General features: G+C 40.6%; 1 protein-coding gene across 2 annotated transcripts in view; it reads right to left on the bottom strand.

The window, feature by feature from the left end:
• Positions 1 to 24,289, bottom strand: part of SEMA3C (semaphorin 3C) — a 161,860-nt gene that overhangs the window by 27,531 nt on the left and 110,040 nt on the right. For both annotated transcript variants that reach the window (XM_008537379.2, XM_008537380.2), the window contains exon 12: positions 17,118 to 17,340. In XM_008537379.2, coding sequence (XP_008535601.2) covers positions 17,118 to 17,340 — 223 coding nt within the window. The remainder of the gene's footprint in view (positions 1 to 17,117; positions 17,341 to 24,289) is intronic.

The following is a 24,289-nucleotide window of genomic DNA, read 5'->3' as shown; positions in this document are numbered from 1 at the left end:
CTAGCATGACGGCTGGCACAAAGTACACACTCAGTAAGTACAAGTCATTTTCAGTTGGAGCCTGACCACTTACTAAGCTTTTTCTTTTTTCTTTTTTAGTGAGGATGATTGGCCCTGAGCTAACATCTGTAGCAATCTTCCTCTATTTTGTATGTGGGATACTGCCACAGTGTGCTTGATGAGCAGTGTCTAGGTCTGCACCTGGGATCTGAACCCGCAAACCCCGGGCCACTGAAGCAGAGCGCATGAATTCAACCATTATGCCACCTGGCCAGCCCCCCCCTAAGCTTGTGACATTATTGGAGTCACCATTTCTTTCTGAACTTTAATTTTCTCATCTATGAGATACAGATAATGGGAATACTTGGAAGACTTTAAAGCACGTGGTGTGAACCAACCAAGACAAACCTCACAGGTGATTTGCACAACGTAAATCTATACACAAAGATAACACACTACGTTATCACTAACTCACTTTAGTGACTTTAATTTTCTTTTGTTTCATTGAATCTTTAAAGAAAATTCCCCAGGCAAGCTTCTTTCCTGCCTTACGTGGTCCATTTTTATATAAGATATTTTTTCTTGCTAATATGGAGGAGCCCAGCAATATTATCCTGGAACCTTTCCACCGTCTCCAGACAGGAGAGCTCGCATTCACAGCTCAGTGAGTGCTGGCTGCTCACACAAGCAATCGAGCACAGCTCACTGCCCAGCAGGGCCTTCCATCCAACAGTGATCAGTGTGTCCGCCTGCTGAGTCTTATGTAAACCACAGCCCTTAGAGTTTTCCCTGGAAACTGCTCTGCCAAGCTGCCTGTGTGCCCTGGGCTTCTGGCTGCCTGGGGAGTCGGGAGAATTCCACCTCCTAACCAGACCTGGTCAGTTGCAACCCCATGCATGACTTCACAGGTGAATTACTGCAGGAAAATCGCACTAGTATCTACTAACTAAAATTAGTATTATAAAAGAGAAAATCACTGTATTTTTTAAAGACATCTTCCTTTAATATAATTTTATGAGCTAATTTGCTTATTACAACAAAGAAACAGAAGGCCAACCCCAGTGGCCTAGTGGTTAAGCTCGGCATGCTCCGCTCTGGTGGCCCAGGTTTGGTTCCCAGGCGTGGACTGACACCACTTGTCCATCAGTGGCCATGCTGTGGTGGTGGTTCACATAAGAAATAGAGGAAGACCGGCAATAGATGTTAGCTCAGGGCAAATCTTCCTCAGCAAAAAAACCCAAAAAATACCCCAAATAAACATGTATAGATGCATATAATATATATACAGATGTCTGTATTTTTAAAACTGCATATACATGAAATTACAAAAATATCCACTTAATCAGCAAATGTCAAAATAATGCTAAAACCTAGTATGGCATGGATATAAGGAAATAGGTGTTTTCAAACACTTTTGGTAGAAAAGCAGAAAAATCTTTCCGGAGGGCCTCATGGCAGTTGGCCATGATGGAGTGACTGATACGAGAACAGTCATCCTGGAGGAAACGACTACAAAACTGGACAAAGCATAGGCAGCGATTCTTTCTAGGTGTGGAGAACAGCACAAGACTGAAGGAAGGGAAAATCACAAGGTAATCTTTATGACTACCTCACTTTCTGCCTGGGGACAATCTCCCAACACAGGCACGGAGAGCTGCTGTCCAAGTAGCGCATGGTGGTCCTGCTAAGATCGGGAGGCACATATGAGAATTTGGGGCGGCTGAGGCAAATAAACTCTGTGGCACCAAAGAGAGGGAGCTGCCCAGAAAGCGGGTCCCAGAAGTCCACACAGAAATCCCCTGTGAGTTTGCGGCTGATTCCTGGGCTATATATTTGCAGGATGAGACCACCCTAGGCTTAACAGATTGCAGCTGCAATGGGGAGAGTGGAACAGAAAAATTATAGATTCAGCAGTCCTGAAGAGCAACGCTGGGTGAAGATGGGGTTCTGGCCCGATCACAGTAGACAGATCTCATCAACACCCTGTTAAGACTCCTGGCATCCAGGTGATGAACGAAAGGCTGAGCCTGTGAGAGGCAGTGCCACATTCTAGAATGAGACCTACCTTAAGCCTGCCCTAATGGAACTTATAACCAAGGCCTGATCAGACATACATGGGAGAGAGTTGGAAGTCTGAATCCTGCTAAATCAGAGCGACTTATCTTGAGCACAAACATTTTATTTATTTATTTATTTTTGAAGATTGGCACCTGAGCTAACATCTGTTACCAATCTTTTTTTTTTTTTTTTTCTGTCTTCTTCTTCCTAAAGCCCCTCAGTACGTAGTTGTGTAATCTAGTCTTAGGTCCTTCTGGTTGCGCTATGCAGGACCCCACCTCAGCATGGCCTGAGGAGTGGTGCTAGGTCCACACCCAGGATCCAAACCAGTGAAACCCTGTGCCTCCAAAGTGGAGCGCACAAACTTAACCACTTGGCCACAGGGCCGGTCCCTGAACACAAAAATTTGACAGAGAGTAAAATAAGTCTAAACAAACTCAAGGTGATAATTGACTGCCTGCTAGAAGAAGAATTAACAGTCTTCAGGGGACAATAAGAGAATCTAAGGCCAAGGCATTCCTATAATGTCCAGCATCCTACAATAACAATAATTACTACATATGAAGAGAGAGAGAGAATACGAGTGAATGTGTGGTCAACAGTCATGAAAAAAAGGAAGTCAAGATTATCCAGATATTAGACTCAGCAAATAACAACTTTAAAGCAGCCATTATAGCTATTATATACATCTTCAAGAAGTTAAAAGGAAATTCAGAAATGAATGGAAGATATGGTCTTAATAAAGAACAGATAGGAAAACTCAGCAAAGAAATAAACTATAAAATAGTCAAACGGCTATCTTAGAACTAAAGTACAACAACTGAAATGAATCTTAACTCCAGGGACTTACTAGCAGATTGGGGTTGAAAGAAGAAAGAGTCAAGGAACTTGAAGTCAGATCGATTGAAATTATCTGGTTGCAAGAATACAGAGAAAAAATGATTGAAGAAAGTGAGCAGCGTCTCTTGGGCACATATGACATTATCAAGTAGTCTAATATATGTGGAATTATTACAAAGGAAAACAAGGGGAGACTGGAGAAGGATAAAAACAAGGAGAAATTGTGGAAGAAAAAAATATTTGAGGAAATAATGGCTGAAAATTTTGCAATTTGATGAAAACTATTATATTGTAGATCTCAGAATTCAGTGAGGCCCAAGCTGAACAGATATGAAAAGAGAAAACCTAGGCACGTTATATTTAAACTGCTGAAAGCAAAAGATATAGAAAAAAAAATTTGAAAGAAGCTAGAGAAAAAAGACATTACGTCACAAGAACAAGGAATATAATTATTACTGACTTTTTATTAGAAACCATGGAGGACAGAAGATAATGGAATGACATTTTTTTTAAATGCTGAAAGAAAAAGAGTTAACTCAGAATTCTATATCCTGTGAAAACATTCTTAAAAAAATGAACATGAAATCAGTCATTTTTTAGACAAATAAAAACTGGGAAAATTTGTTGCCTGAAGACCTCCTGCATTTGAAGAAATGCCAAAAGATGTCTTTTAGTCTGAAGGGAAATAATACAAAATGGAAACTCGCGTTTAGAGGAAGAATAAAGAGAACCAGACACGACCCCCTTCTATCAGGGCCGATGGGCTTGCAGGCACGTTTTGCAACTGCTGCAGCTCTTTGCAAACCTGAGACAAGCTGACTAAGGACAAAGCAGATCCAGGCTCCCTGCTAAGGAGGATGGAGCCAGAAACTCCAGAGAAAGAAGCTGAGGACCCAGTCAAACCACACCTGAAACCACCCACCATTGGGTTTTCCAGTTTTAGGAACCAATGCATCTTTAAGAAAAAATAAACAAACAATGGCATTGCTGAGAATCTTAAGTGATAGCAAAATAAAATATCTTCCCCCCCAAAAAAAGCCAAGCAGAGCTATTGTGACATCTTACAGAGTGAGAAAACAATTGGCATTTAAGCATAATCCCTCTATTTGAGCAGGGCACCCCATCCTATTAATGGAGGCCCATTATCTTTTATTTGAACCTCTAAATTGCAAAAGTCCTTTTTTTTTTTTCTTTTTTAAATTCCTTTGGTGGTAAAACCTGTCCTGACTTGAACTAATTTGGTCACAAAACCTGACCTGCACTAACTTGAGGCTATCTATGGTCTTTATTTACTACACTTGGTTTGAAGATTTCTGTGTTTCACTGCAGAAACAGCACTGCGAATTTCAAGGGTGTGGTCCGGGGCTCTGCAAACCTTTTTACCTAATACACATGCATATATCACCTTTTCCTATTCAAATACTTCTGCGTCCTGAAACACATTTGTTTTCAAATAAGGGAAGATAAACTGGAATTGTTCTTTCTTATTTTGTTCATTTATTTTCTAGATGTTTTAAAAAATCATACGTAACGAGCAATAAAAAGTAGTAATTTTAAGAGATGCAAGTAAGTGAAGGTACAGACTGACATCGTGTTTCCGTTATAACTAAAGTGACAAAGTAGAGGAATCTTCAAAGTGTTAACCCAGGACCCTGCTGTGGAGTCTGCCTAAGATCAGTCACATGAGAAGGGACACAGCCAGTGAGCCCTGCTCCCCACACGCTGAACACGTGGTCTGCGTGTAACCTGCTCTGCGACAACTCTTTCTTTGCAGTCAGCTCTCAGGAGTAAGTAACTATCACTCATTAACAGCCCAGTTCATGGCAGCTCCGATACCATCACTGAAAAGAAAAATACAGCCACTCCCAAACCTGTAAGAGCGTCCTCTATTTCTGTGTTACCCATTCTGGTTTTACACTTGCAAATGGTGCAAACCTGAGCAGACCTGCTCCTGAGGTCCTTTTTATTTCTAAAATGTGGATATAGCGTTTGCCTTAGATAACCTACAAGGCTGTTCAAGATCCAAGGAGAGAGCCTGTGCGAACCTTCGTCGTAAACCCTTCAGAGGTTTTAAGTTTTACTCTTCAGGGTCTGAAGTTGTCCTTCCTTATGCCCACTCTCTGCCTGTTACAGAAATTGTTTCTTTCCTGTTCTTATATCCCAGTGTCTCACTTACATCTGTAATTTCCAGACAAAAGAAATGCCTCTGATATATTCCCAGCAGACCCATCTGTGATCCGTCATTAAAACTTTTTTCTCCCCGCTTTTCCTAATAGAGTGTGTACTCAAATTTAGGCAATACTGTACAGTAATTATGCACCTTGTTCGTTGCCTGTTTCCTCCCACAAGAAACGACTCTACAAAATGAGAGACGATGGTGTGTCCTCTGCACCGCTTATGTCTAGTGACTAGAACAGTATCAGGACTCGTAATAGGAATTCAAAATATTGATGAATGCATAAACTTACATACCCACAATATACATTTATATTTATGGATATGTATGCTCAATTTCAATAAATATGTATCTAATACAGGTACACGTTTACGTACCTGTTGAATGCTTACTAATTCCTAGGCTGTACGCTCAGGGTTTTACACATCTCATCTCTTTAATCTTTAGAATAAGTCCATAAAGTAGGTATGGTTAAGGAAACCAGGCTTGCAGATGTTATAATAAGCTGTTTTTGGGTGAATTCTATGGTAAGAATTAGGGAACACGCTTTGACATTCAAAGGACCTAGGTTTAAATCCTGCCCTTTATCACTTAGCAGTTTGATAACCGTGAGTAAATTATATAACTACTCTAACAAGCTATTCTGTATTTAACAAGGTTTGGGAAGGAAAAATCCCAACCAAAATTAGAGCTGCTCCTTATGAGGAAAGTCTCTGGAAATTTTAATTTGCCATATCACACTGCATATGCAGGTCCAGAATTTTACAGGTAAACACAAGCGTGCTTGGATCCATTACTCCTGTGGAAAGTTCGGGAGCTGGAGTTACACATTTAGACGGGTTAACCGAAAAGCAGACTTCCGGGGCAAAGTTGAAAGAGAAATCTTAAGGTTAATGATTTTACTAAACTGGCAATTATACAAGGAGTGACTAAATTATAAGTTTTGGTTTAGTTGTGGCTTACCAAAAAATCAGAAAATAGCAAAATGTGCCATTTTAAACATTTGACTTAATTATTTATTCAACTAAGGTGTCTGTCCTCATGAAAATATCTGCTGTATCTAATGTACCAAATGTGTTTAATAAGTTTGCAATACAATAAGCTTGTTTATTTTGGTTCTAGAAGCTAATTTTCTCTTTGAGTGTTAAAAAAATATAATTTAGCATCAGAGCAAGTGATAATCCATCAACATATGGATTATTATAGCTATTTCCTGCTGACACAGCTAAAGAATACTCAAATAGGATCTCAGAAATCACTAAAATTAATGTGTTAGGATTTTGTAATCACTAAAATTTACACATCACATTTTAATATCTCTTACTGCATTATATTATGAATCTTTTATTTACATGTCAATTTCAAACAAATAAACTTACTTTGACTAATGCAGACATACATTCTACGTAAGTTTTACTGATCCTACACAGGATGCAACAATTAAATTTCCAAAGATGCAAACTTGGGGCTAACTCTTTCTAATTAATCCTTTATTGTTTCGGGGAAGAATTACTCATCTGAGGTTAATGAAGTTTATGGTCACTAATTAACCTACTTCCTGCACTGTTTTTATCATAAGATCGGCTGTTCTGCACTGGTTTTCAAAGTTTAAGCCACACACAGAAACCAGCCTGGGGCCAGCCAGGTGGTGCAGCGGCTTCCACTTCCGTCGCCCCGGGTTCTCCGGTGCAGATCCTGGGTGCAGACATGGCACTGCTTGTCAAGCCATGCTGTGGTAGGCGTCCCACATATAAAGCTGAGGAAGATGGGCACGGATGTTAGCTCAGGGCCAGTCTTCCTCAGCAAAAAGAGGAGGATTGGCAGCAGATGTTAGCTCAGGGCTAATCTTCCTCAAAAAAAAGAAAAAAGAAAGAAAAAAAAGAAACCAGCCTGGAACATCTACCTGCATTTCTGGATGCTTGGGTAAAGAACAGAGCTTTCCTCTCTTCATCTTGTCACCTCTCAACCTGCTATTTACTGCCCATGTTAATCCCTTCTTGCTTCCTCTTATTCACCTCCCTCTTTCCACTGGAATGTCTATTCTCCTCTCAAACTTGATGGGTCTGTAAGGAGACAGGACCACAAGGAAGGCAGCGTGTCACAACAAGGGCACTGAGATATCTGTGCCACGTCTGATGATCTTGACCACTGCTTCTCTTTTCTCAAGGCCACCAGGATGCTCCTTCCTCTTACGCTCCCGCTACCTTCACAATCACTCCTTCATCTTCTTGGCAAATACTCTTTATTTTCCCAGCCCTTAACTGAGCTCGCCAGAGTCAAATCCTTATCTGCATGGTCTCCTACAGTGACCTCAAGGATTGTCGTGGACTCAGCTAACACCCACACTGCTAAGGACGCTCGTATCTACATCTCTAGCACAGCCCTCTCTGCTGAAGTGCATCTAGGATAACACCCACTTGGACTTATCGATCTGGATGGTCCACCAAATCTTTAACTCAATGTGAGACAGAGCTGGGCTGTTCCTAACAGCTTCACAACCCTAAGCAAGCCATTTAACCCCTCAAAGCCTCAGTTTACACAACTGTGAAATGAGGATAATGATTCTCTCTCATTGGGTTGCTAGGAGTTTTTAATGAGATAACATATTTTAGATGATAAATTCAGTCTCTGAGGCATAACAGGTCATAGGAAAGGAAAGGTGTGTCATTCCAAAAGGAGTTCATTCCTCTCCAAATCTGGTTGCTGATTTGATATCCCCCGATCAGCGAGTGGTGCTTCTTTCTACCTATTTGCCAACCTGCAAATCTACAAAACACTTGACATTTTCTCACTCTCCCACCTTTTCCAAATCAATCTGTTATCATCAGGTCCTTTCCTCTTCCTAAATATCTCTTGAACTTGATAACCCCTCTCAACCTCTGACTTCTAACCCCCGTCTTAATTTAGGCTCTCATCATTTCTTGCCTGTAACAGCCATGATGTCTCCTAACTGGCCTTCTTTTCTCTGTCTGTAATGTATCCTCCACATCATTGACAAAGTGGTGGATATACCTTGTACATGGGCAGCGGCTGACTCACCCTAAGGTGACCCTGCATGAGTCCTGCCCTTATGTAACTTCCCGTGAATGCAGGTGGAATGTAACATGTGACCTGCTTCTAACCAACAGAATAATGCAGATATGATGGTGTGTCAGCCCCACGACTACCCTACATTGTATGAGACCCCATTTTATCAGACTGAAAGAAGAGACTCCGCTCAAGTCGAAGGAGCAAAAAACCATATTTTGAACGGCCAACAAAGAGATCTATGTAGCCGGGATATGCAGTGGCCTCATTCCTGCATCAGAACTTAATTTTCCCAAAATCACATGAGTTTGGAAGAGACCTTGACCTCCAGAAAGGAGCACAGTCTGCTCACATTCTGATTGCAGCCCTGTGAGACCTTGAGCAGAGCCCAGCTAAGCGTTCACCTACAGAAATTGAGAGACAGATAATAAATGCACGCAGTTTTAAGCCACTGATTCTGTGCTAATTTGATATGCAGCAACAGAAAACTATCTCAAAAAAGTATCAGCCATCACTCCCTTCCTGGGCTTTACAGATCCTTATATGGTATAGACCGTAACGCACTGCTCTCCACGAAGGTGTACTTTGCTCTTTCCCCAGACATCTCTGGATAATTCTCTTACTCTTCCAAGTCTGTGCTCAACTCTAACTTTCTCAGTGAGGCAAATCCTGACCACAAATCTCCTTTCACTGGCTTTGCATTTTTTTTTCATAGCCCTTATCAACTTCGAACAGGTTATATGATTTGATTATTTATTACGGTCATTTTCTCTTTCAGTAGAACGTAAGCTCCTCCAGGGCAGAGAGCTTAGTCTCTTTGCTTCACTGACGTATCCCAAGCCCCTGGAAGAGCGCCTGCCACATAATAGATGCTCAATACTATTGACTGAATTGGATTGAATTCTCTCCTCCACTGAGCCCCGAGCTCCGTAAAGGAAAGTGCTGTTGCTGTTCTTTATACATCGTAAGCCCTGACATGCAACAGGCTCAGTAAGTTCTAATGAGGGAACAAATCACATCATTGTAATGTTTTACTATGTTCTTCTCTACTTGTTGAGAAAGAGCTATACAACCAAGCATATTATCTTTTTGCATTAATCTGTAAGGTCTTTGCCAGAGTTTTAAAACATCAGAATTGATGATTCTTTATTTTAGAAATTCCTACGAGAAACATCAAATAGTTTTATTCTAGTCTTTCAATTAAGCTGAAATACAAAACCCAGTTGTATTAGTTTTTATGTTGCTGCTATAACAAATTACCACCAATTTTGTGTTTTAAAAGAACACATTTATTATCTCACAGTTCTGTAGACCAGAAGTCTAACACGGCTCTCACTGGGTTGAAATCAAGGCGTTCCTTGTTGGATAAACTAAGGACAATCTGCTTCCTTGAATTTTCCAGCTTCTAGAGACCAGCTGAATTCCTTGGCATATAGTCCCTTTCCGCCATCTTCAAAGCCAGCAGAGTCACATCCCCCTGACACTCCTTCCACTGTCACTTCTCCCTCTGTGGGAAGGTCTTCTGCTTTTAAGAAGCCATGTGATTAGACTGGGCACACAGGCAATTCAGGAGAATCTCCTCCTCTCAAAGTCTACAGCATTCATCACATCTGCAAAGTCTCCTCTACCGTGTAAGGTGACGTATCCACAGGTCCTGAGTGTTAGGACACAATCTTTGGAGGCTATTGTCCTACCTACTTCATTCGTGGAAGAGGAAAATAAGTATTCAGTGAATCAAAACATACATGACTAACACTGCAGATTCACCTTGGAACATCCAGCTTCAAATCTTTTGTTCCAATTTACACTACACTTCATATTCTAAAATGAAACATCTCTTTCCATTTTCTACAATTTGAACTCTTCCCGGTTCAATAGAAAATATTTTAAAACTGGTTTTCCACAAACTCCACCCCAGCTGACAGCTAGCCATGGACCTCCCTTGGGTAGTCGTGGAGAAAAGGCCTGGCCTGGCTGAGGCACAAAGGTTGCTGAGTCCCCCTCAGGGAACCCTGAGCACATCAATAACACGAACACAGTGTGATTATTTCTTAACACACACATGAAAGACTTCATAAATTAATGTCTGTAGGCCAGAAAACTTTCTTACACTCATATAAGAGTAAGGGGTTAAATGAAGGCAACATAAAGGGATGAGGTTTGACAGGAATTTTTTTCAAGTCTTCCAGGAAAATATCAGGGATCCAACAGTGAAACAGCCAGTGCTACAGAGCCAATCTGCCGCCACTCCTTGCAGGAGGCACTCTCCTCCAAATATATCAACCGAATATACAGAATCCATTTTAATTAAGTAAACAGAAGCACACCAAAGAGATCTATATGTGTTTTGGTGGGTGGGGAAGGCATTTTGAACACAGCTATAAGCTCCATTGCAAAACAAATTTTGAAATGCACTAAGATTCAGTGATGCATCAAAAAAGAAAGTCAAGTCCTGTCCCATTTCTGCTTCTTCTCCTCTCTCCCCAAAATGTTACCTCCTTTACTCCTAAATATATGGTAATTGACATAAAAAGATATCAGAGTCACAGGATAAATTCTAGCACAGGTAAGTTAACTCACACACAAAGCCAGTCCGTTCCAAGTATTCTCTGTCACCTCGTAAGATATATCTTGTTCACAGGGAAGACTCGGCGACAACCATGTAGATGGGCGAGAATGACTGCTGTCACTCAAAGAAAGCAGTGTGATGCTGACATTGAATGTCAGCACATCAGCGTACCATCCTGACATATGTGGATGAAACATTTAATCCACAGCAAAATCAGAAAATACTAATGAAATTACCTTAACTTCATAAAAGGCAAATGACATAAAGTGGTGGTGGTGAATGAGGTAGTCATGGAAAGAGGATAAACGCTCAGGATGTGAAATCAGACTGCAAGAATTTATAGTCTTGTTGTCTCATGAACTAAATATCCACGTGATCTTAACTGATCTGAGCTTTTCTCCAAACACAGTGGAGGTTAAGCGCAAGTCATTTACTCACTCATTCAAATAAGATCTATTGAGTGACAACTTTCAGTGATGCACTATTCTGTGTCCTGAGGCTGCAGCTATGAGTAAATTTACAAGACAAGTGTTCTTGTCCTCACGGAGTCCACATTCTCACAGTTCCTCACAGGATAGTTACAAGGGTTGATGAGATTCAATGACACACCTGGCAAAAGGTAAACACCGTAAATAAATCTAATTAGGATCATTACAACAGTGATGCAATGTTTTAGAAACCTGAAAAAGTATACTTATTTGAATAAGAATACTAAATCAAAAAATGGGTCGCTCAGGCAAACCAGAAACACTGAAATTTGGATAATCATTATGTAAGATTTGTGCTGTCTTCAAAAGAATGTTATCTCTGAAGAGCAGCTTGAAGGAAAAGAACTCTGCTTTTTGAAATAAATTTTTTTCAGCAATTAGTCATACACTTATGTTTAATAAATTGTCCTTTTACAGTAAAACTTAAATGAGAACGTTTGTCTCTGATTAGCGACCACCATAGGGGCTATCTTCCTTTCTTTTCTCTTCACGCATCCCCTCTCTGCTGCTCTTCCACAGGTTAAGCAGTCATCACACTGCGATTTATCATCTTTCTCTTGTCAGTTTGCCATCATTCCACTCTGTTCCATTAGCATTTCCTGCTGTGAAAACCCCTGCAGAATCCCTGGTAAATTCTCCTAAGTTTCCAGATTGTGTTTTGGAAGGCAGTGAACCATGACATTATTAATAACCAGTGACTCACAAAGGGATTCGCTCCTTACTCCTCAGCGAGGGGAGTCTAGACGTCACCCTCAGAGCGACAGTCACGCACAGCTTCCAGCTGACGGCAGCCTGTCCTGAGCTCCAGTGCTCCACTCCAGCTATCAGATTTTATGTGGAGTACTTTGAGTGCTTTAAAAATCAAGGTGCTTGACTCAGCAGGTCATTAAGTGTGCCATTCCGCGAGATGCGACCCCAGGACTCGTCAGTTACTATGAAGGCAGTTATCCTGTGACACTGCCGGGAAAACACATTAAGGCTTCAGTCACCAATGTGGCACACACTTCAAAACCCCACACGTTCAAAGGGCTTCCTGGGCCAACATTCCAGCTTAGTGCTCGTCCAGCTAGACGGAAGCTACTAAGAAGCTCGACACAGTACACGCTGTAGAAGAATTTTGGCAGAGCACCACATATATCGACCTTACATTAAAAAATCATGGCAGCCTTAAATCATCCTAAACCTCTAACGTCCATTCACAAGAATACTCTGGTTCTGCCCTCAGAAACCGCACGTCATTCTGACTCATGATAGCGCTAAAAATGTAAATTTGACAGAATGTGTCTGAACCTGACCCAAATGCTTACATATTTTCGTAACTCCAGAGGCAAAAGGAAAACAGGCAAAAATTTCTCCCTTGTGCAATGCAGTCAGCTTTGAACAAACGGCCTGGGTGAGAGCAGCAGGTGGCAAAGTCAAAACAGAGACTTAATCCCATGGGCACCGTGGCCTGCTGTTTTATGGCCCTTCCCAACGACTGAAAAAAAAGGAAAAGGAGCAAGGAGAAGAAAAATACCCACGGCCCTAATACTAAAAACCAAAAAAAGGAAAAAAAAAGTTACAAATCATCAACAAATACCGCCAAATATAAAAAAGCACTGATTTTCAAATACATTTTTCTCAACCTGTGCTCCTTTTCAGAGGACGGAGAAGCAGGAATGAATGGGAAAATAACTAAGCGAACTTAGCTTCTAGTTTAAGTTTCTAAAGAATAGCAAGACTATTTTTACTCAAGATTAAAGGAGAAATATTTATTTTGGGTCATATTATGGTTTCCTGTATTATGGCTACATATTAGAAAATAGTTTCTTTAAGAAACCTTAAGTTCTCTAAAATGATATGATTATCAAACGAAACAGGGTTCAGTAACTTTTCCTGTAAAATTAAATAATAAAAATTAATTAAATTAAATTTATTATAAATAATAAATATTAATTAAAAGTAAATAATAAATATCTAAAATAATAAATATTTTAGGCTTTGTGGGTTAAGGAGTCCGTGTGGCAACTACTCAGCTCTGTCACTGTAGCACAAGTGTCTGCAGGAAACAGGTAAAGGAACGATGTGGCTGTATTCTATAAAACTTTATGCACACTGAAATCTAAGAATCTAATAATTTTCACTGCTCACGAAATCTTCTTCTTCCTATTTTTTTCAGTCATTTAAAAATGTAAAATAACATTCTTAGCTTTTGGACCATATACGCAGTGGGCTAGATTTGGTGCAGGTTGTGGTCTGCCGATCCCTAGACTAGATATTGATAACGCAAACTGTAAGAAATAAAAGACGAAACGACAAAGCTCACTTTGTTTCCTTCCCTTCCTTTTTCTTGTTTTTCTTTCTTCATCCCTCTTTCCTTTCCTTCCTTCCTCCCTCCCTTCCTTCCTTCTTTCTTATTTATTTATCTTGGCATCTGGCAGCACCCAAGGTATAACGAGGCAGTCCCATGACTGTGGAAAGCCGATGACTGGCCTCTCGAGCTCAGCCAGTGCCGGACACAGTAATGGGCAGATTCCAACAGTTACCAGGCATCGGGCCCACACAACTGCCACGGAGATTCTGCAAGGTACAAAATCATTCATAATATTCAAAGGGAATACAGTTACACAGTGTCCTATTTGCATTCCAATTAACTGTCACAGGGGTTTTTCCTACGGCATCGTCTTTGACAAGTGATGTCTTCATCGAATTTCCCTGCATCGTCCATGCTGGTACAGAGAAAAGGGAAGCCACGAGAGACGCTTGCCTCACAGTGGCAATAATCGGAGCATCATTATTTATTTACAACAGCTGAAGGGCCCTCTGGGGAGTGGCGACACCCAAGACATACTGCATGGTCCCTAAGATATTTAGACACACAAAGCTAAGAAGTACTGGGAAAAGAGACCTGTGATTCTCCCAAGTTCCGTTTCAGGAAAGGCTATTTTTTTCACTTTCAGAAGCAACCAAGCCCGGAGAACTCCTCTGAAGAAATTTCACCTGCGATCCAAAAACTACTTGAGCAGCAGATATTTTATTCCAACACACTGCTGCTACAGTTTCGGGTACATTGAAATCACTGTTTTTGAATTACAGGGCAGTCTGATATGATCGTGAGGATGAGGATCAGCAGTGAAGTGAGTTATCATCTCTTCAGAAGGATGCTGTTGGCAGAGGCATTGTCACCGCGTGACTTTCTGTTAGAGTGCCTCTTCCCCAGACTCGTGGCTTTGTGAGCAAGCGTTAGGGAGGTTTTCCAAGCACAATTAAAAACATATGCCTAAACACTGTTTTTCAAAATGACACAAATGTTTAAACACCAACATAAAAAATCTATATAAAGTTATTAGACATTTATGTGGTAAGAAAAGCCAAAGAATTTGTGCAAAAGTATGTTTCTTACTGCCTTCTTTCTGATAAACACTGCTGTGTGGTTTATAAAGACCCATCCATGAAACTGACATATTTTATGTAGATTTTCATGAAAAACAACCCAACTGTGACATCAGAGTCCACCTTTAAGACAGGTCTCTTGAGGGAAGGAACCAGTCCAGTGCACCCCAGGAAAAAAAAATTATTTTCCGATGCAAACTCCATCTCAGATGATCTGAACTGAGGCTGAAAGCAGCTCTTTGTGGTCATTTACACGGAGGCTGCGTCTTCGGAGAACAGAGCCTATATGCAAATGAAGATCAGCTTTGTAATCAGTTATGAATTCATTCCATTACATGAGTAGCAATGGACATAGTTATAATTCTCAACTCATTATGACAAATATTTACTGAGCTCCCAGGCCAGTGATACGCCTAGAGAGAAATTACAGGGTCACGTGCAGCACGATGATGTTTCGGTCAACGCCGAACTGAACATACAATGGTGGTCCCATGAGATTAGTACTATACAGCCTGGGTGTGTAGTGGGCTGTACCACCTAGGCTTGCGTAAATGCATGCTACGATGTTTGCACAACCATGAAATCGCCTATATTTCTCAGAACGTATCCCTGTCGTCAAGTGATGCAGGACTATATACCAAGGAGAAAGAGAACCTGGAGAGGAATGCACTGTAAGAATGTCAATATGGGAGACGGGATGAAGCATTGGTCAGGGAGTCTTAGAAGGAGGTGAATTGGGTTTGAAGTGTGATGTCTGGTGAGCGAACGGGTCATACAGTTTGTGTTACCTAACAGTGAGTGGCAAATGCAAATACTGAGCTTAGAAAACGGCAATGACTAGAGATACACATTTGGGATTTCTTTGCACAGAGTAGATAATTAAAACCAAACGAATGAATGAGATGGCCAAAGACTAGGTAAAAAGGAGAGGACCATGAACAGAACCTCAGGGAAGACTCACACTCACCATCAGCAGGAACTCAGCTAAGGAAGGAAACTGAGAGGACGCTGCCAGGGGAAGAGCGGATTTAAGCGACTTGTGGCGGAAGCAACGGGTGAAGAGATTCTACAATGCCAACGATGCAAAGAGGAGAAGGAGGTATTTCAGTGGTTAAAGGCCACTGGATTTTCCCATCATGAGAACATTAAAGACCTTGGCAAAATCAGCACTATAGCCGAAGAGGCAGTGGGCAAAGGGGTAGGTCTAGTTTCCATCCTTACATGAGGTTTCTAAGCCAAGGATTCAGCGGAGGATGAAACGGAAGAACAAAGGGAATAAGAATATAATTGATAAAGAAAGGTCCTGGAGATGGCAGGAGGGGATGAAATCCAGATCAGAGTGAGGAATGGTTACATGGGAAGGCAGGACTCTTCCTCAGCTATGGGGCAAGCGAGAAGAGGACCAGCGAAAACACAGCTATGTTCCAGTGCAGGAGAGGATGCCAAATAGGACACGTCAGAGGATTCGCAACCTCAGACTGGTACAAGCCGAAATTATACGAGAGTGAAAGACTCGGATCTGGGGTTTTAAATAGAAGAACAAACAAGGACAAAATAAGAGCTTTATAAGAAAAGCCCACTTTGGAAGTGAAAGACACGCACATCTGAAAGTGATTTAAGCCTGAGGGCAACTCAGTCCTCAGCCCAGAATACACACTCCACTGCTGCACATCTTACTGTGAGGGTTACGGGCACATCTTACACCTGTTTCTTAAACTAGCGGAGAAAATACCTAATTTCATGGAGTAGTTCTCATATGACAAGACAAGTAAAGAGATTTCATTGCTGCCTTCAAGGAAGATGGGAATGTTTGAAAGATAATATTAATTACTGCCTGATGGGTAAACCAGAGTTTCTTCCTACTGAGTGTGTGTATCAGAATCACCTGGAGGGTTTGTAAAACAGATGGCTGGGTCTCATCCCTATAGTTGCTGGGCTGTAGCCTGAAAACTTGCATCTCTAACAAGTTCTTGGGTAATACTGATTTTGCTGATCTGGGGACCACACTTTGAGAACCAACGCTAACAGCTAGCCATTCCACATTCATCTAAGTCTATAGACAAGAGTATTTTCACTCAACTTGTCTATTAAACTGACAAACTAGAATTGTGGATGTTTTAAAATAGTATCACTAATATTTTCAAAAAACCTACCTGTATTTTAGTTATTAAATTCACTTTTAAATGTTATCTGGAACATATCTACATTATCATCACTGGACAATGGCTCCATGTATTTATGAAAAAGTCACTGAACTGGCTTCGGTTGAGAGAAACACTTACCCATGCTTAAAATTTCTTCCCATCCCTTCATTCAGCTCATTGATATTATATTTCACTACAATATGTGCCAGGAACTGTTCTGGGTACTTTACGTAGATTAACCCATTTGTTTCTCCCAACAACCCTATAAAGCAATTTATTAATTCCAATTTACAGATGTGGAGGCGGAGGCATAGAGGCATTAAACGCCTCAGTGAGGGTCAGACAGGAGTAAATGCTGGTGTCTTTCTAGTTGCAACACACTGTCCTTAACTCTAATGCTCGTTTACTACGCTGTAAGGTGTAGCTTGAGCCCAAATCCTTACCTGTTCCCAGAAACAGGACATGGTATCTACCATCAGCAGCGTTCACTCGATCCACAGCTATCTTCGTGTATTTGTAGTCGGTGCCTATACGAACGAGCAGAGGCCTCCTGTGGACTGGGTAGACGGAATTGTACATCAGTGGATGGTTGCGGATGAAAGTGACAACGTCGTCTGGGAACTCCTTGGTGGTTCGCATATTGGGTGTAAACGCTCCTCCTGGGCACTAAACAAATATTTTTAAAAGAACCCAAGTTAACAAAACAGTTACTTTGCTTTAGTAATAATCAAAAGGCCTCTACTTTTCAAGATACTTAGAAGCTCAAGTTGTCGTAAGTCATGTTGTAAATAAAGCCATTTTGTACGTGATAGAACTTTTTACCCTTCTCATCCATCACTTCTCTATTTCTTATTCTGAGCCGGGTACAGCGCTGTTAGGAAAAAAGTCTTGTGGCTATAATCTAATGCTGCTACTGGCTAAAATAGATTATCATTACCAAATTCGATCAGAACTCCAATGTGCAGGTTTTATTCCACTTGATCCCCCTCCCAAAAAAGGGGGTCTCCAAAGTTGTACCCTGGATTGGATGTGCTCCGTCAGACTTGGTAATTCCCTGTAGAAAAGACGCCAGTGACCTCCATCAGTCTTAGAATAATAGCCCAGCATCTGAGCATGACCTACAAGCCCCTGGATGTCCAGCCTGTGTCCCCATCGCTGTAGTAGTCTTGCTCTTCCTGAGCCTCACGCATGCCCCTCCCGGACCGCGGCACTTCTGCCCCTGTCGGGAACACTCCTCGAGACGACTCCGTGGTTTTCTCTGTTACTTCATTCGGTTCTCAGTTCAAGCTACTTCCTTAAAGGTGATGACACGTATAAAAATAGCTCCCCATCTCTCCACTCTCCACTCTCCGTCTCCTTAGCCTGCTCTATTTTTCTTCACAGACCTACTTACCTCACTGTGCATTATATATTAGTTGCTTGTATCTTTACTGTCTGTTTCTCCCTCTAGAATGTAAGCTATGGAGTGACCTTAAGTAAGTATATTTTGCTCATGTTTCTCAGACTTAGAACAAAAGCTGACAAATAGTGGATATTCGACAAAGAGTAGCTTAACGAGTCAATTAGTCTATTATATCTGGTACTCAATTTTGGTGCAGGAGCTGGATGAAACAGGGGTCTCAGTTCTGGCCAGGAGAGGAAAGCTTCAGAGCGTCGAGTTCAAAGGGGTAGAGAGAATGCAATGAGACCTGAGAAAGGATTGCTGGACGCTTCAGCAGTTCCAGAGAGGGAGCATGACAGGGCTTCTGAGGAGAAGATTCCATGGAGAGGGCACCTGAGGCCAAACTCAAGGACAGCCTGGGAGCTGCTGAAGCTTGAAACTCAAACACTCACAGTAGGATCTGAGCGTTCCGTTATACAAGCAAAGCTGTTGGGTCTAATCTTTTAACACATACAAACATTACTTGTCTAACTCTATTAAAATCTGTCAATATCTCATCTTTCAGAAACAAAAATACCTTGTCATATTTTTTTTGAAACAGAAGCACTCCTGTTCTAGTTTTCATTTATTCTCTTTGGAGAGGTACGAGGTCAAAGGAAAGCAACAAAGCCAGCTTCCTGATCAATAGCGATGGGGACAGTATCTGCAGTAAATAGTAGGTGTGATGGGGACGGTAACAAATGCAAAGTTACACCTCATTTGAAAGTGGCAATGAACACTTATCTCTAACTGATTGTACCTGTGCAGGAATATAAGCCTAGTGTAGGCAGATTCAAACAGAAGATAGAAATGTGGAATTTTATGCGAAATTTGCAAAAATTTAACACTGACAATGAAAAAGAAGAAAAACAATGTCAGGGACCAAACAAAACATGGTAACCTCTGAGTTAAATCTTTACAACAGCTGTCCTACAACGTCAGTGCCTCTGGGCTGGTACCATCCTGAATGTGACTTTTAGACTAATTTGGCCATCTAGCATTACTAGAACTTTTTACAGGCTCAGTAAATATAGTTCTCTTTCTGTAGAAGGGAACAAGGAGCAATTAAATGACTTCACAATAGAGAGAGAATGAGGCAAGTAATAAAACTAAGCCTCTCATTTGTCATCCCATTAACTAGACTTCCATCTGGTGCTCACATGCGTTTCTTTTAGGAAAAGGCATTACATTTAAATCTACACGTTTATAAATTGCCCTCAAAAAAAGACCAAATGAAGACAAAGAATTTCATCTGAGGGTGTTCGAAACTAATGGATGTGTTCCATACTTCTGAAAAATGTAGAATTATGGGTGTTTGCCAACCTCATCCCTTACAGAAAGTGGAAAAAGGGAAACACATTGCTCACTGAATGAAAACATGGAAAGAACAAATGCATGGGGAATTTAAATAGTTCCATCCCTTCATAAGACACCACCAATTATGGTTTGCTAAGCTGAGATGTCTCCTTAAATATTTGCAAGCATTTTCATTTGTAAGTTCCAGAAAGATCCAAAGTTAGCATGTATTACCAGGCAATTTACATAATATCCAGTTAGCAATTGTTTTCATGTGTGATAAGCATATTAAATTATAAGTGTCTAGTTCTGGGTTTTAATGGTAATCGAAATTCAGATAAAAATTATGTTTCAGTTGCTCAAAACTGTGGTTCTTAAATAGGTAAACCAAACAAATCAATTCAAATCAGGAATTTTATTTGCATTCAAATGTCCTGCATTTGTGACTTTTGTTATATTCACAATGAACTTCTCACTTGGAAACAAGTGTCTCTGGTTATGAGTTTATTTTCAAAATTACAAAAGAATTCTTTTGATGATAATTAATTTTTCCATTGATTCATGGCATAAGCTTTGCAGATAAGACACACAATGAGTGACAATGATGGTGACAAGAAGAACTGATTACCCTTTGCAGACTCTCTATCTGGACTTGTGAGTTTGCTCAGGGAAACACTGCCAAGTATAAACAAGACGCGAGTAGCTTTTCCCTCACTTTGTGATGCACGAAAGTACGTGTACTGAAGCCTCAAGATAATAAAGCACACACAGGCTGCCACAAAATAAAGCTTTTGTCCATTAATCAGCTCGCGTCTCATTCTTCAGAAGGATAATTCTGCTCTACAAATAGTAGCTAAGTAATTTTGGTTAAACTTCTCCTTTAAGTGTTTGTTTTTCTCCAGTTCTAGTTTTCTGTCTGTCAGGCAGTGATAAGCACTCCTTTTTTGAGTAAAGACGTTTTAAGTGTTTTGATGGCTAAAGTGTCAGGTGAAATGCTAGGAACAATCACAATGCCGTGTTAAGAAGTGCCGGCAATTGCTGCACTTACCTAATTTCTTTCCTACTCTCAGGTATTCCTGAGCACGTGCTGTCCTCTGATGCTCCTACAAGTTTTCCTCATCCTCACATCCATTATGCTAGTTTTCAGTATTAATATATTCATATATTAGTCCATATGTCCATTCTTTGGACAGCTTTTATTCAAAAAACATTTGGATGTGCCCAGTAGAGGAGAAAAGAATAAGAAGCTACCCTTGTCTTCTAGACAAAAGTATTCTAGCAAGGGAGACGGACATATTCAAAGCAAAATTACAAGTAAGACATATAATAATAGTTTAAGACAAATATAAAATAAATAACAGAACTTGGTTCATGATCAATTGCTGTAAATATTTAAGAGCTAATATTTTTTAAATGAATTTAGAACAGTAGAGAACTTAAGGTTGCTGGTGTTAATGAAGTGGTTTAGAGATTTAAAAAAACAACAACAAAGTTTGGAGTAATTAGGGAACTGTAATTTCTGGGGCATGGCTGGATGATAAAAGCAAAATGCAGGGAAGAGGTAGGAGTTGAGGCCCAAGACAGTAGAAAATAAATGCAAACTAGTTGGAGAAGGCATGATTGGCATGGTCAGGGGGGCTTGACCTAAGACTTGAAAGATGAGTGGTAGGTGGTTGAATAAACGGACATAAGTCCATGGCATTCCAGAATCTGAGCTAGTTTGTAGCACTCGTCTTTGAAACTTGGACCCTAAGAGAAAGTGAACTTATTTTAAACCCTTGGTAATCTAGGCCCTTTACTTAAAGCCCAAAGAATTACATAGTTGAAGCCTTGTACTTATGCACCAGCTGGACCTCATCTTCTTAACATTTATCCTCCACGATTTGCAACAGCCTCCCGCTCCAGTCCTACTGGACCACGTGGAGCGTCTAGAACACACTTAATTTCTATTTTTGCTTGTAGTGTATGCTGTAACGTTCCCTAAAACATCCTTCCTCAGTTATCCAATTATCCATTCAACTACCCTTCAGGGCCAGGTACTCTCATATTTTTTATACCCCTTTCCAAACAAGCCTGCCCCACGGCAAGCTCTCTCTCTTCCACACTTCAATAATATTTATTGTCCATTTTATTCACGTCCTTGAATAACGACGTGAAACAATATGTAATTAACTTTCCATGTCGATGTGCCTCATGTGTTCAACTTGACTGTAAACCTTCCTAACCGAATGTTTTTAAATGTCTATGAGGAATAGAAATACTCCTCATGTAAAAACCACCAAAAGATGAATGCAGTCAACAAAAGTGCCAGCGATCAACTTCTCTTTTTCTTGCTGACTCTGTGGAACCTCAGTTTTCTGTGTTCTTTCGCTGCACCAGGTCCCAGACCTGTTCAAAGCAGATGGTTCTGGTCCACTTATAAACAGATGTCAAAGCTGAACACTCTTAGATCTGCTTGAACAGGAGAGGACGAGCAAACACAACTCTACAGAAGCTTTACACACGTGGTGACAGAATAATGTAACGTCTTAGCTCAAGCACAGAGAGAATCTGCAGTCTTTGGCTGCCCTTTGCCACATACCAAAGGTGTCTTGTTTCCTCCACAAACTTGAATTACTTATGGAAAAACACGATGACACAATTGGCAGGCTTCTTCCTACCGACATGGGCTTGCTGGTTGGGACAGTTTGCTAACACAGCCATCAACCCCGCTTTAAAAGAAGCACCTACAGGGAACATTCGAATGAGGGTGTAAGATTTCTGCCACTGTCGTTGCTTTAAGAATCCAGTCATATATTTATGAGGTTGACCTGGCAACTGGATTACTGTGTAGTATAAGACTACTGTGTAGACACAGTAGGGAAATAAAGCATAGCAATCACAGTTGATCTTTCACTGGGAGGATTCAGAGGCAATATCGTTAACCCTAGAGGAGAGGATGCCTTGGGTCACTTGGCTGTAGGTCTTCTGGCTACATGAGTGGGATGTTAGACCCTGGAAGCCCAGGAAGGAGGCACATGCTGGCCACTCTGAATCAGAGAGCTGAGTTCATGGGGTATTGCTCAGTGCAGGGCGGAGGGGCCAAATCTTCAGGGACACGTGCTTTTCCAGGAGGAGTTCCAGATGTCATTCCTCCACCCTGCCTACTTTACTCCCGAAGGATCACTCATCTGACAATTTTCTTATTAAAGGAGCTGCTCTGGTCTCAGCACCAGATGTAAGAAACCACATTACAGAAATATGTCCTGGAGTCCTGACCACTCCCTTTATTCAGAGTCTGTTCCAGATGTGAGTCGCTAAGCCCTGGCTTATCCCACACTGCTTTAGAACAGGAAAAAAAAATGCTTATGCTTTGGAGCTTGGGATTGGTGAAGAATGGGGCTGTTAACAGAATTTTCTAATTTAGCATTGGGTTTATTTTGTTTTACTAAAAAGGGTTTAACTATTCCCACATTCTTTGTAGAATAACAACTATTCAATCTGAGTGGTTTTCTGACTGTGATTCTCAGGGTCCTTTTGAGCTGCCATTTCGGTAAAAAATCTAATGACAGTTGGGACCAGGTGGCTCTTCTTCAGGGGGAAACCCCTGATTTCTGATGTTTGCCACTTTCCATGGTGTAAATACTGCTACCATGCTGATTTCAAGCGATCACTGTGACGTCCTTCCTTGAGCCGAGGTGCACACGACCCACTCCTGTGGCGTGAGGTGTAAGTGGCTCCAGAACACGCTCATCGAAGCTCTGAGGCCTCAACCTCGATTCAATTAGCGTGCCTCTCTTTCATCTTCTTTATTTGTTTATCTCAGAGGTTCCTCTAAAGGTATTATTTGAGGAAAAATGGCATTTTGTTGAGGTTAAAGACCACCTGCTCCTGCACTGACCCCATATACATGTTGCCCAAAAGAAGAACTGATGAAAAACATATGCAATCACAACCACCTCTTGGTTTTCTGTATTAAGACGAAGGAACGACTTGGTCAACTTCAAACATCAAATAATTCTCAGAATTTATGATTGATCCTTGAATAGGTTATCAGTGAGTCATCCGGAAATCCATGGAACACACCGAATGGAATGATGAGAGCCTGGAGCTATAACGGCATTTGGAACTTGCTCAGCCTCCCCTTCGCTTTCCCTTCTCTCATGTAATCTCTGCTTCTTACCCAACGCATCCCAACTTGAGGTACCCTAAGATGGATATATTGTTGACCTCTTTTCCTTGTGTTATACAAAATAAATAAATGTTTTTTCCATCTTCTGTTGAGCTATGAGAATCAAAGAGAGATCATTCAAAAGGAGACTGTGAATTCTATGATAGGACTTTGTTGCCAGTCATAACAAATATGGCTTGTTAAAATTTAATTCTTTCATGGATAAGTAGCAATGCTGATAGTCTTTCCAAAGTTAATTAAAAGTTAATTGTTCAATAAAATACATATCAATGATTAACCTTTGAACTTCCTAGCCAAGGAACCAAACTTGAGCCCTTTTAATTTTGAATAGGTAAATTAGTTCTTTAAAGGCTTAGCAAACTATTTTTCCTATTTTAAAAACAAAATTGACAGCGATATAATTTAAGATGATGAGAAAATAAAGGAATAAATAATACATTGTGAATAAACTCTAATAATAACACAAAAATAAAACGAATCAACAATTAGTAAAAATTATTTGGGATGAAATTCTGAAAGCATATTGGCAAAAGGAATTTCATATTCAAGTAAAATGGAAAAAGAAACATTTTGTTTAAATATTATTTTAACAACTACCTTTTGTTTTTTTCATAAAAATCATTCTTCTTACATGCACCCCATTTTATAACACTATTCTGTGAATGAAAAGATCTAAGAAAATTGTATTCTTTTGATGATCAATTGTGTAACATTTCCTCTCAATCATT

Source organism: Equus przewalskii, chromosome 4 (assembly GCF_037783145.1).
Source record: "Equus przewalskii isolate Varuska chromosome 4, EquPr2, whole genome shotgun sequence".
Taxonomy (NCBI): domain Eukaryota; kingdom Metazoa; phylum Chordata; class Mammalia; order Perissodactyla; family Equidae; genus Equus; species Equus przewalskii.
This window is presented reverse-complemented; position numbering and strand designations above follow the sequence as displayed.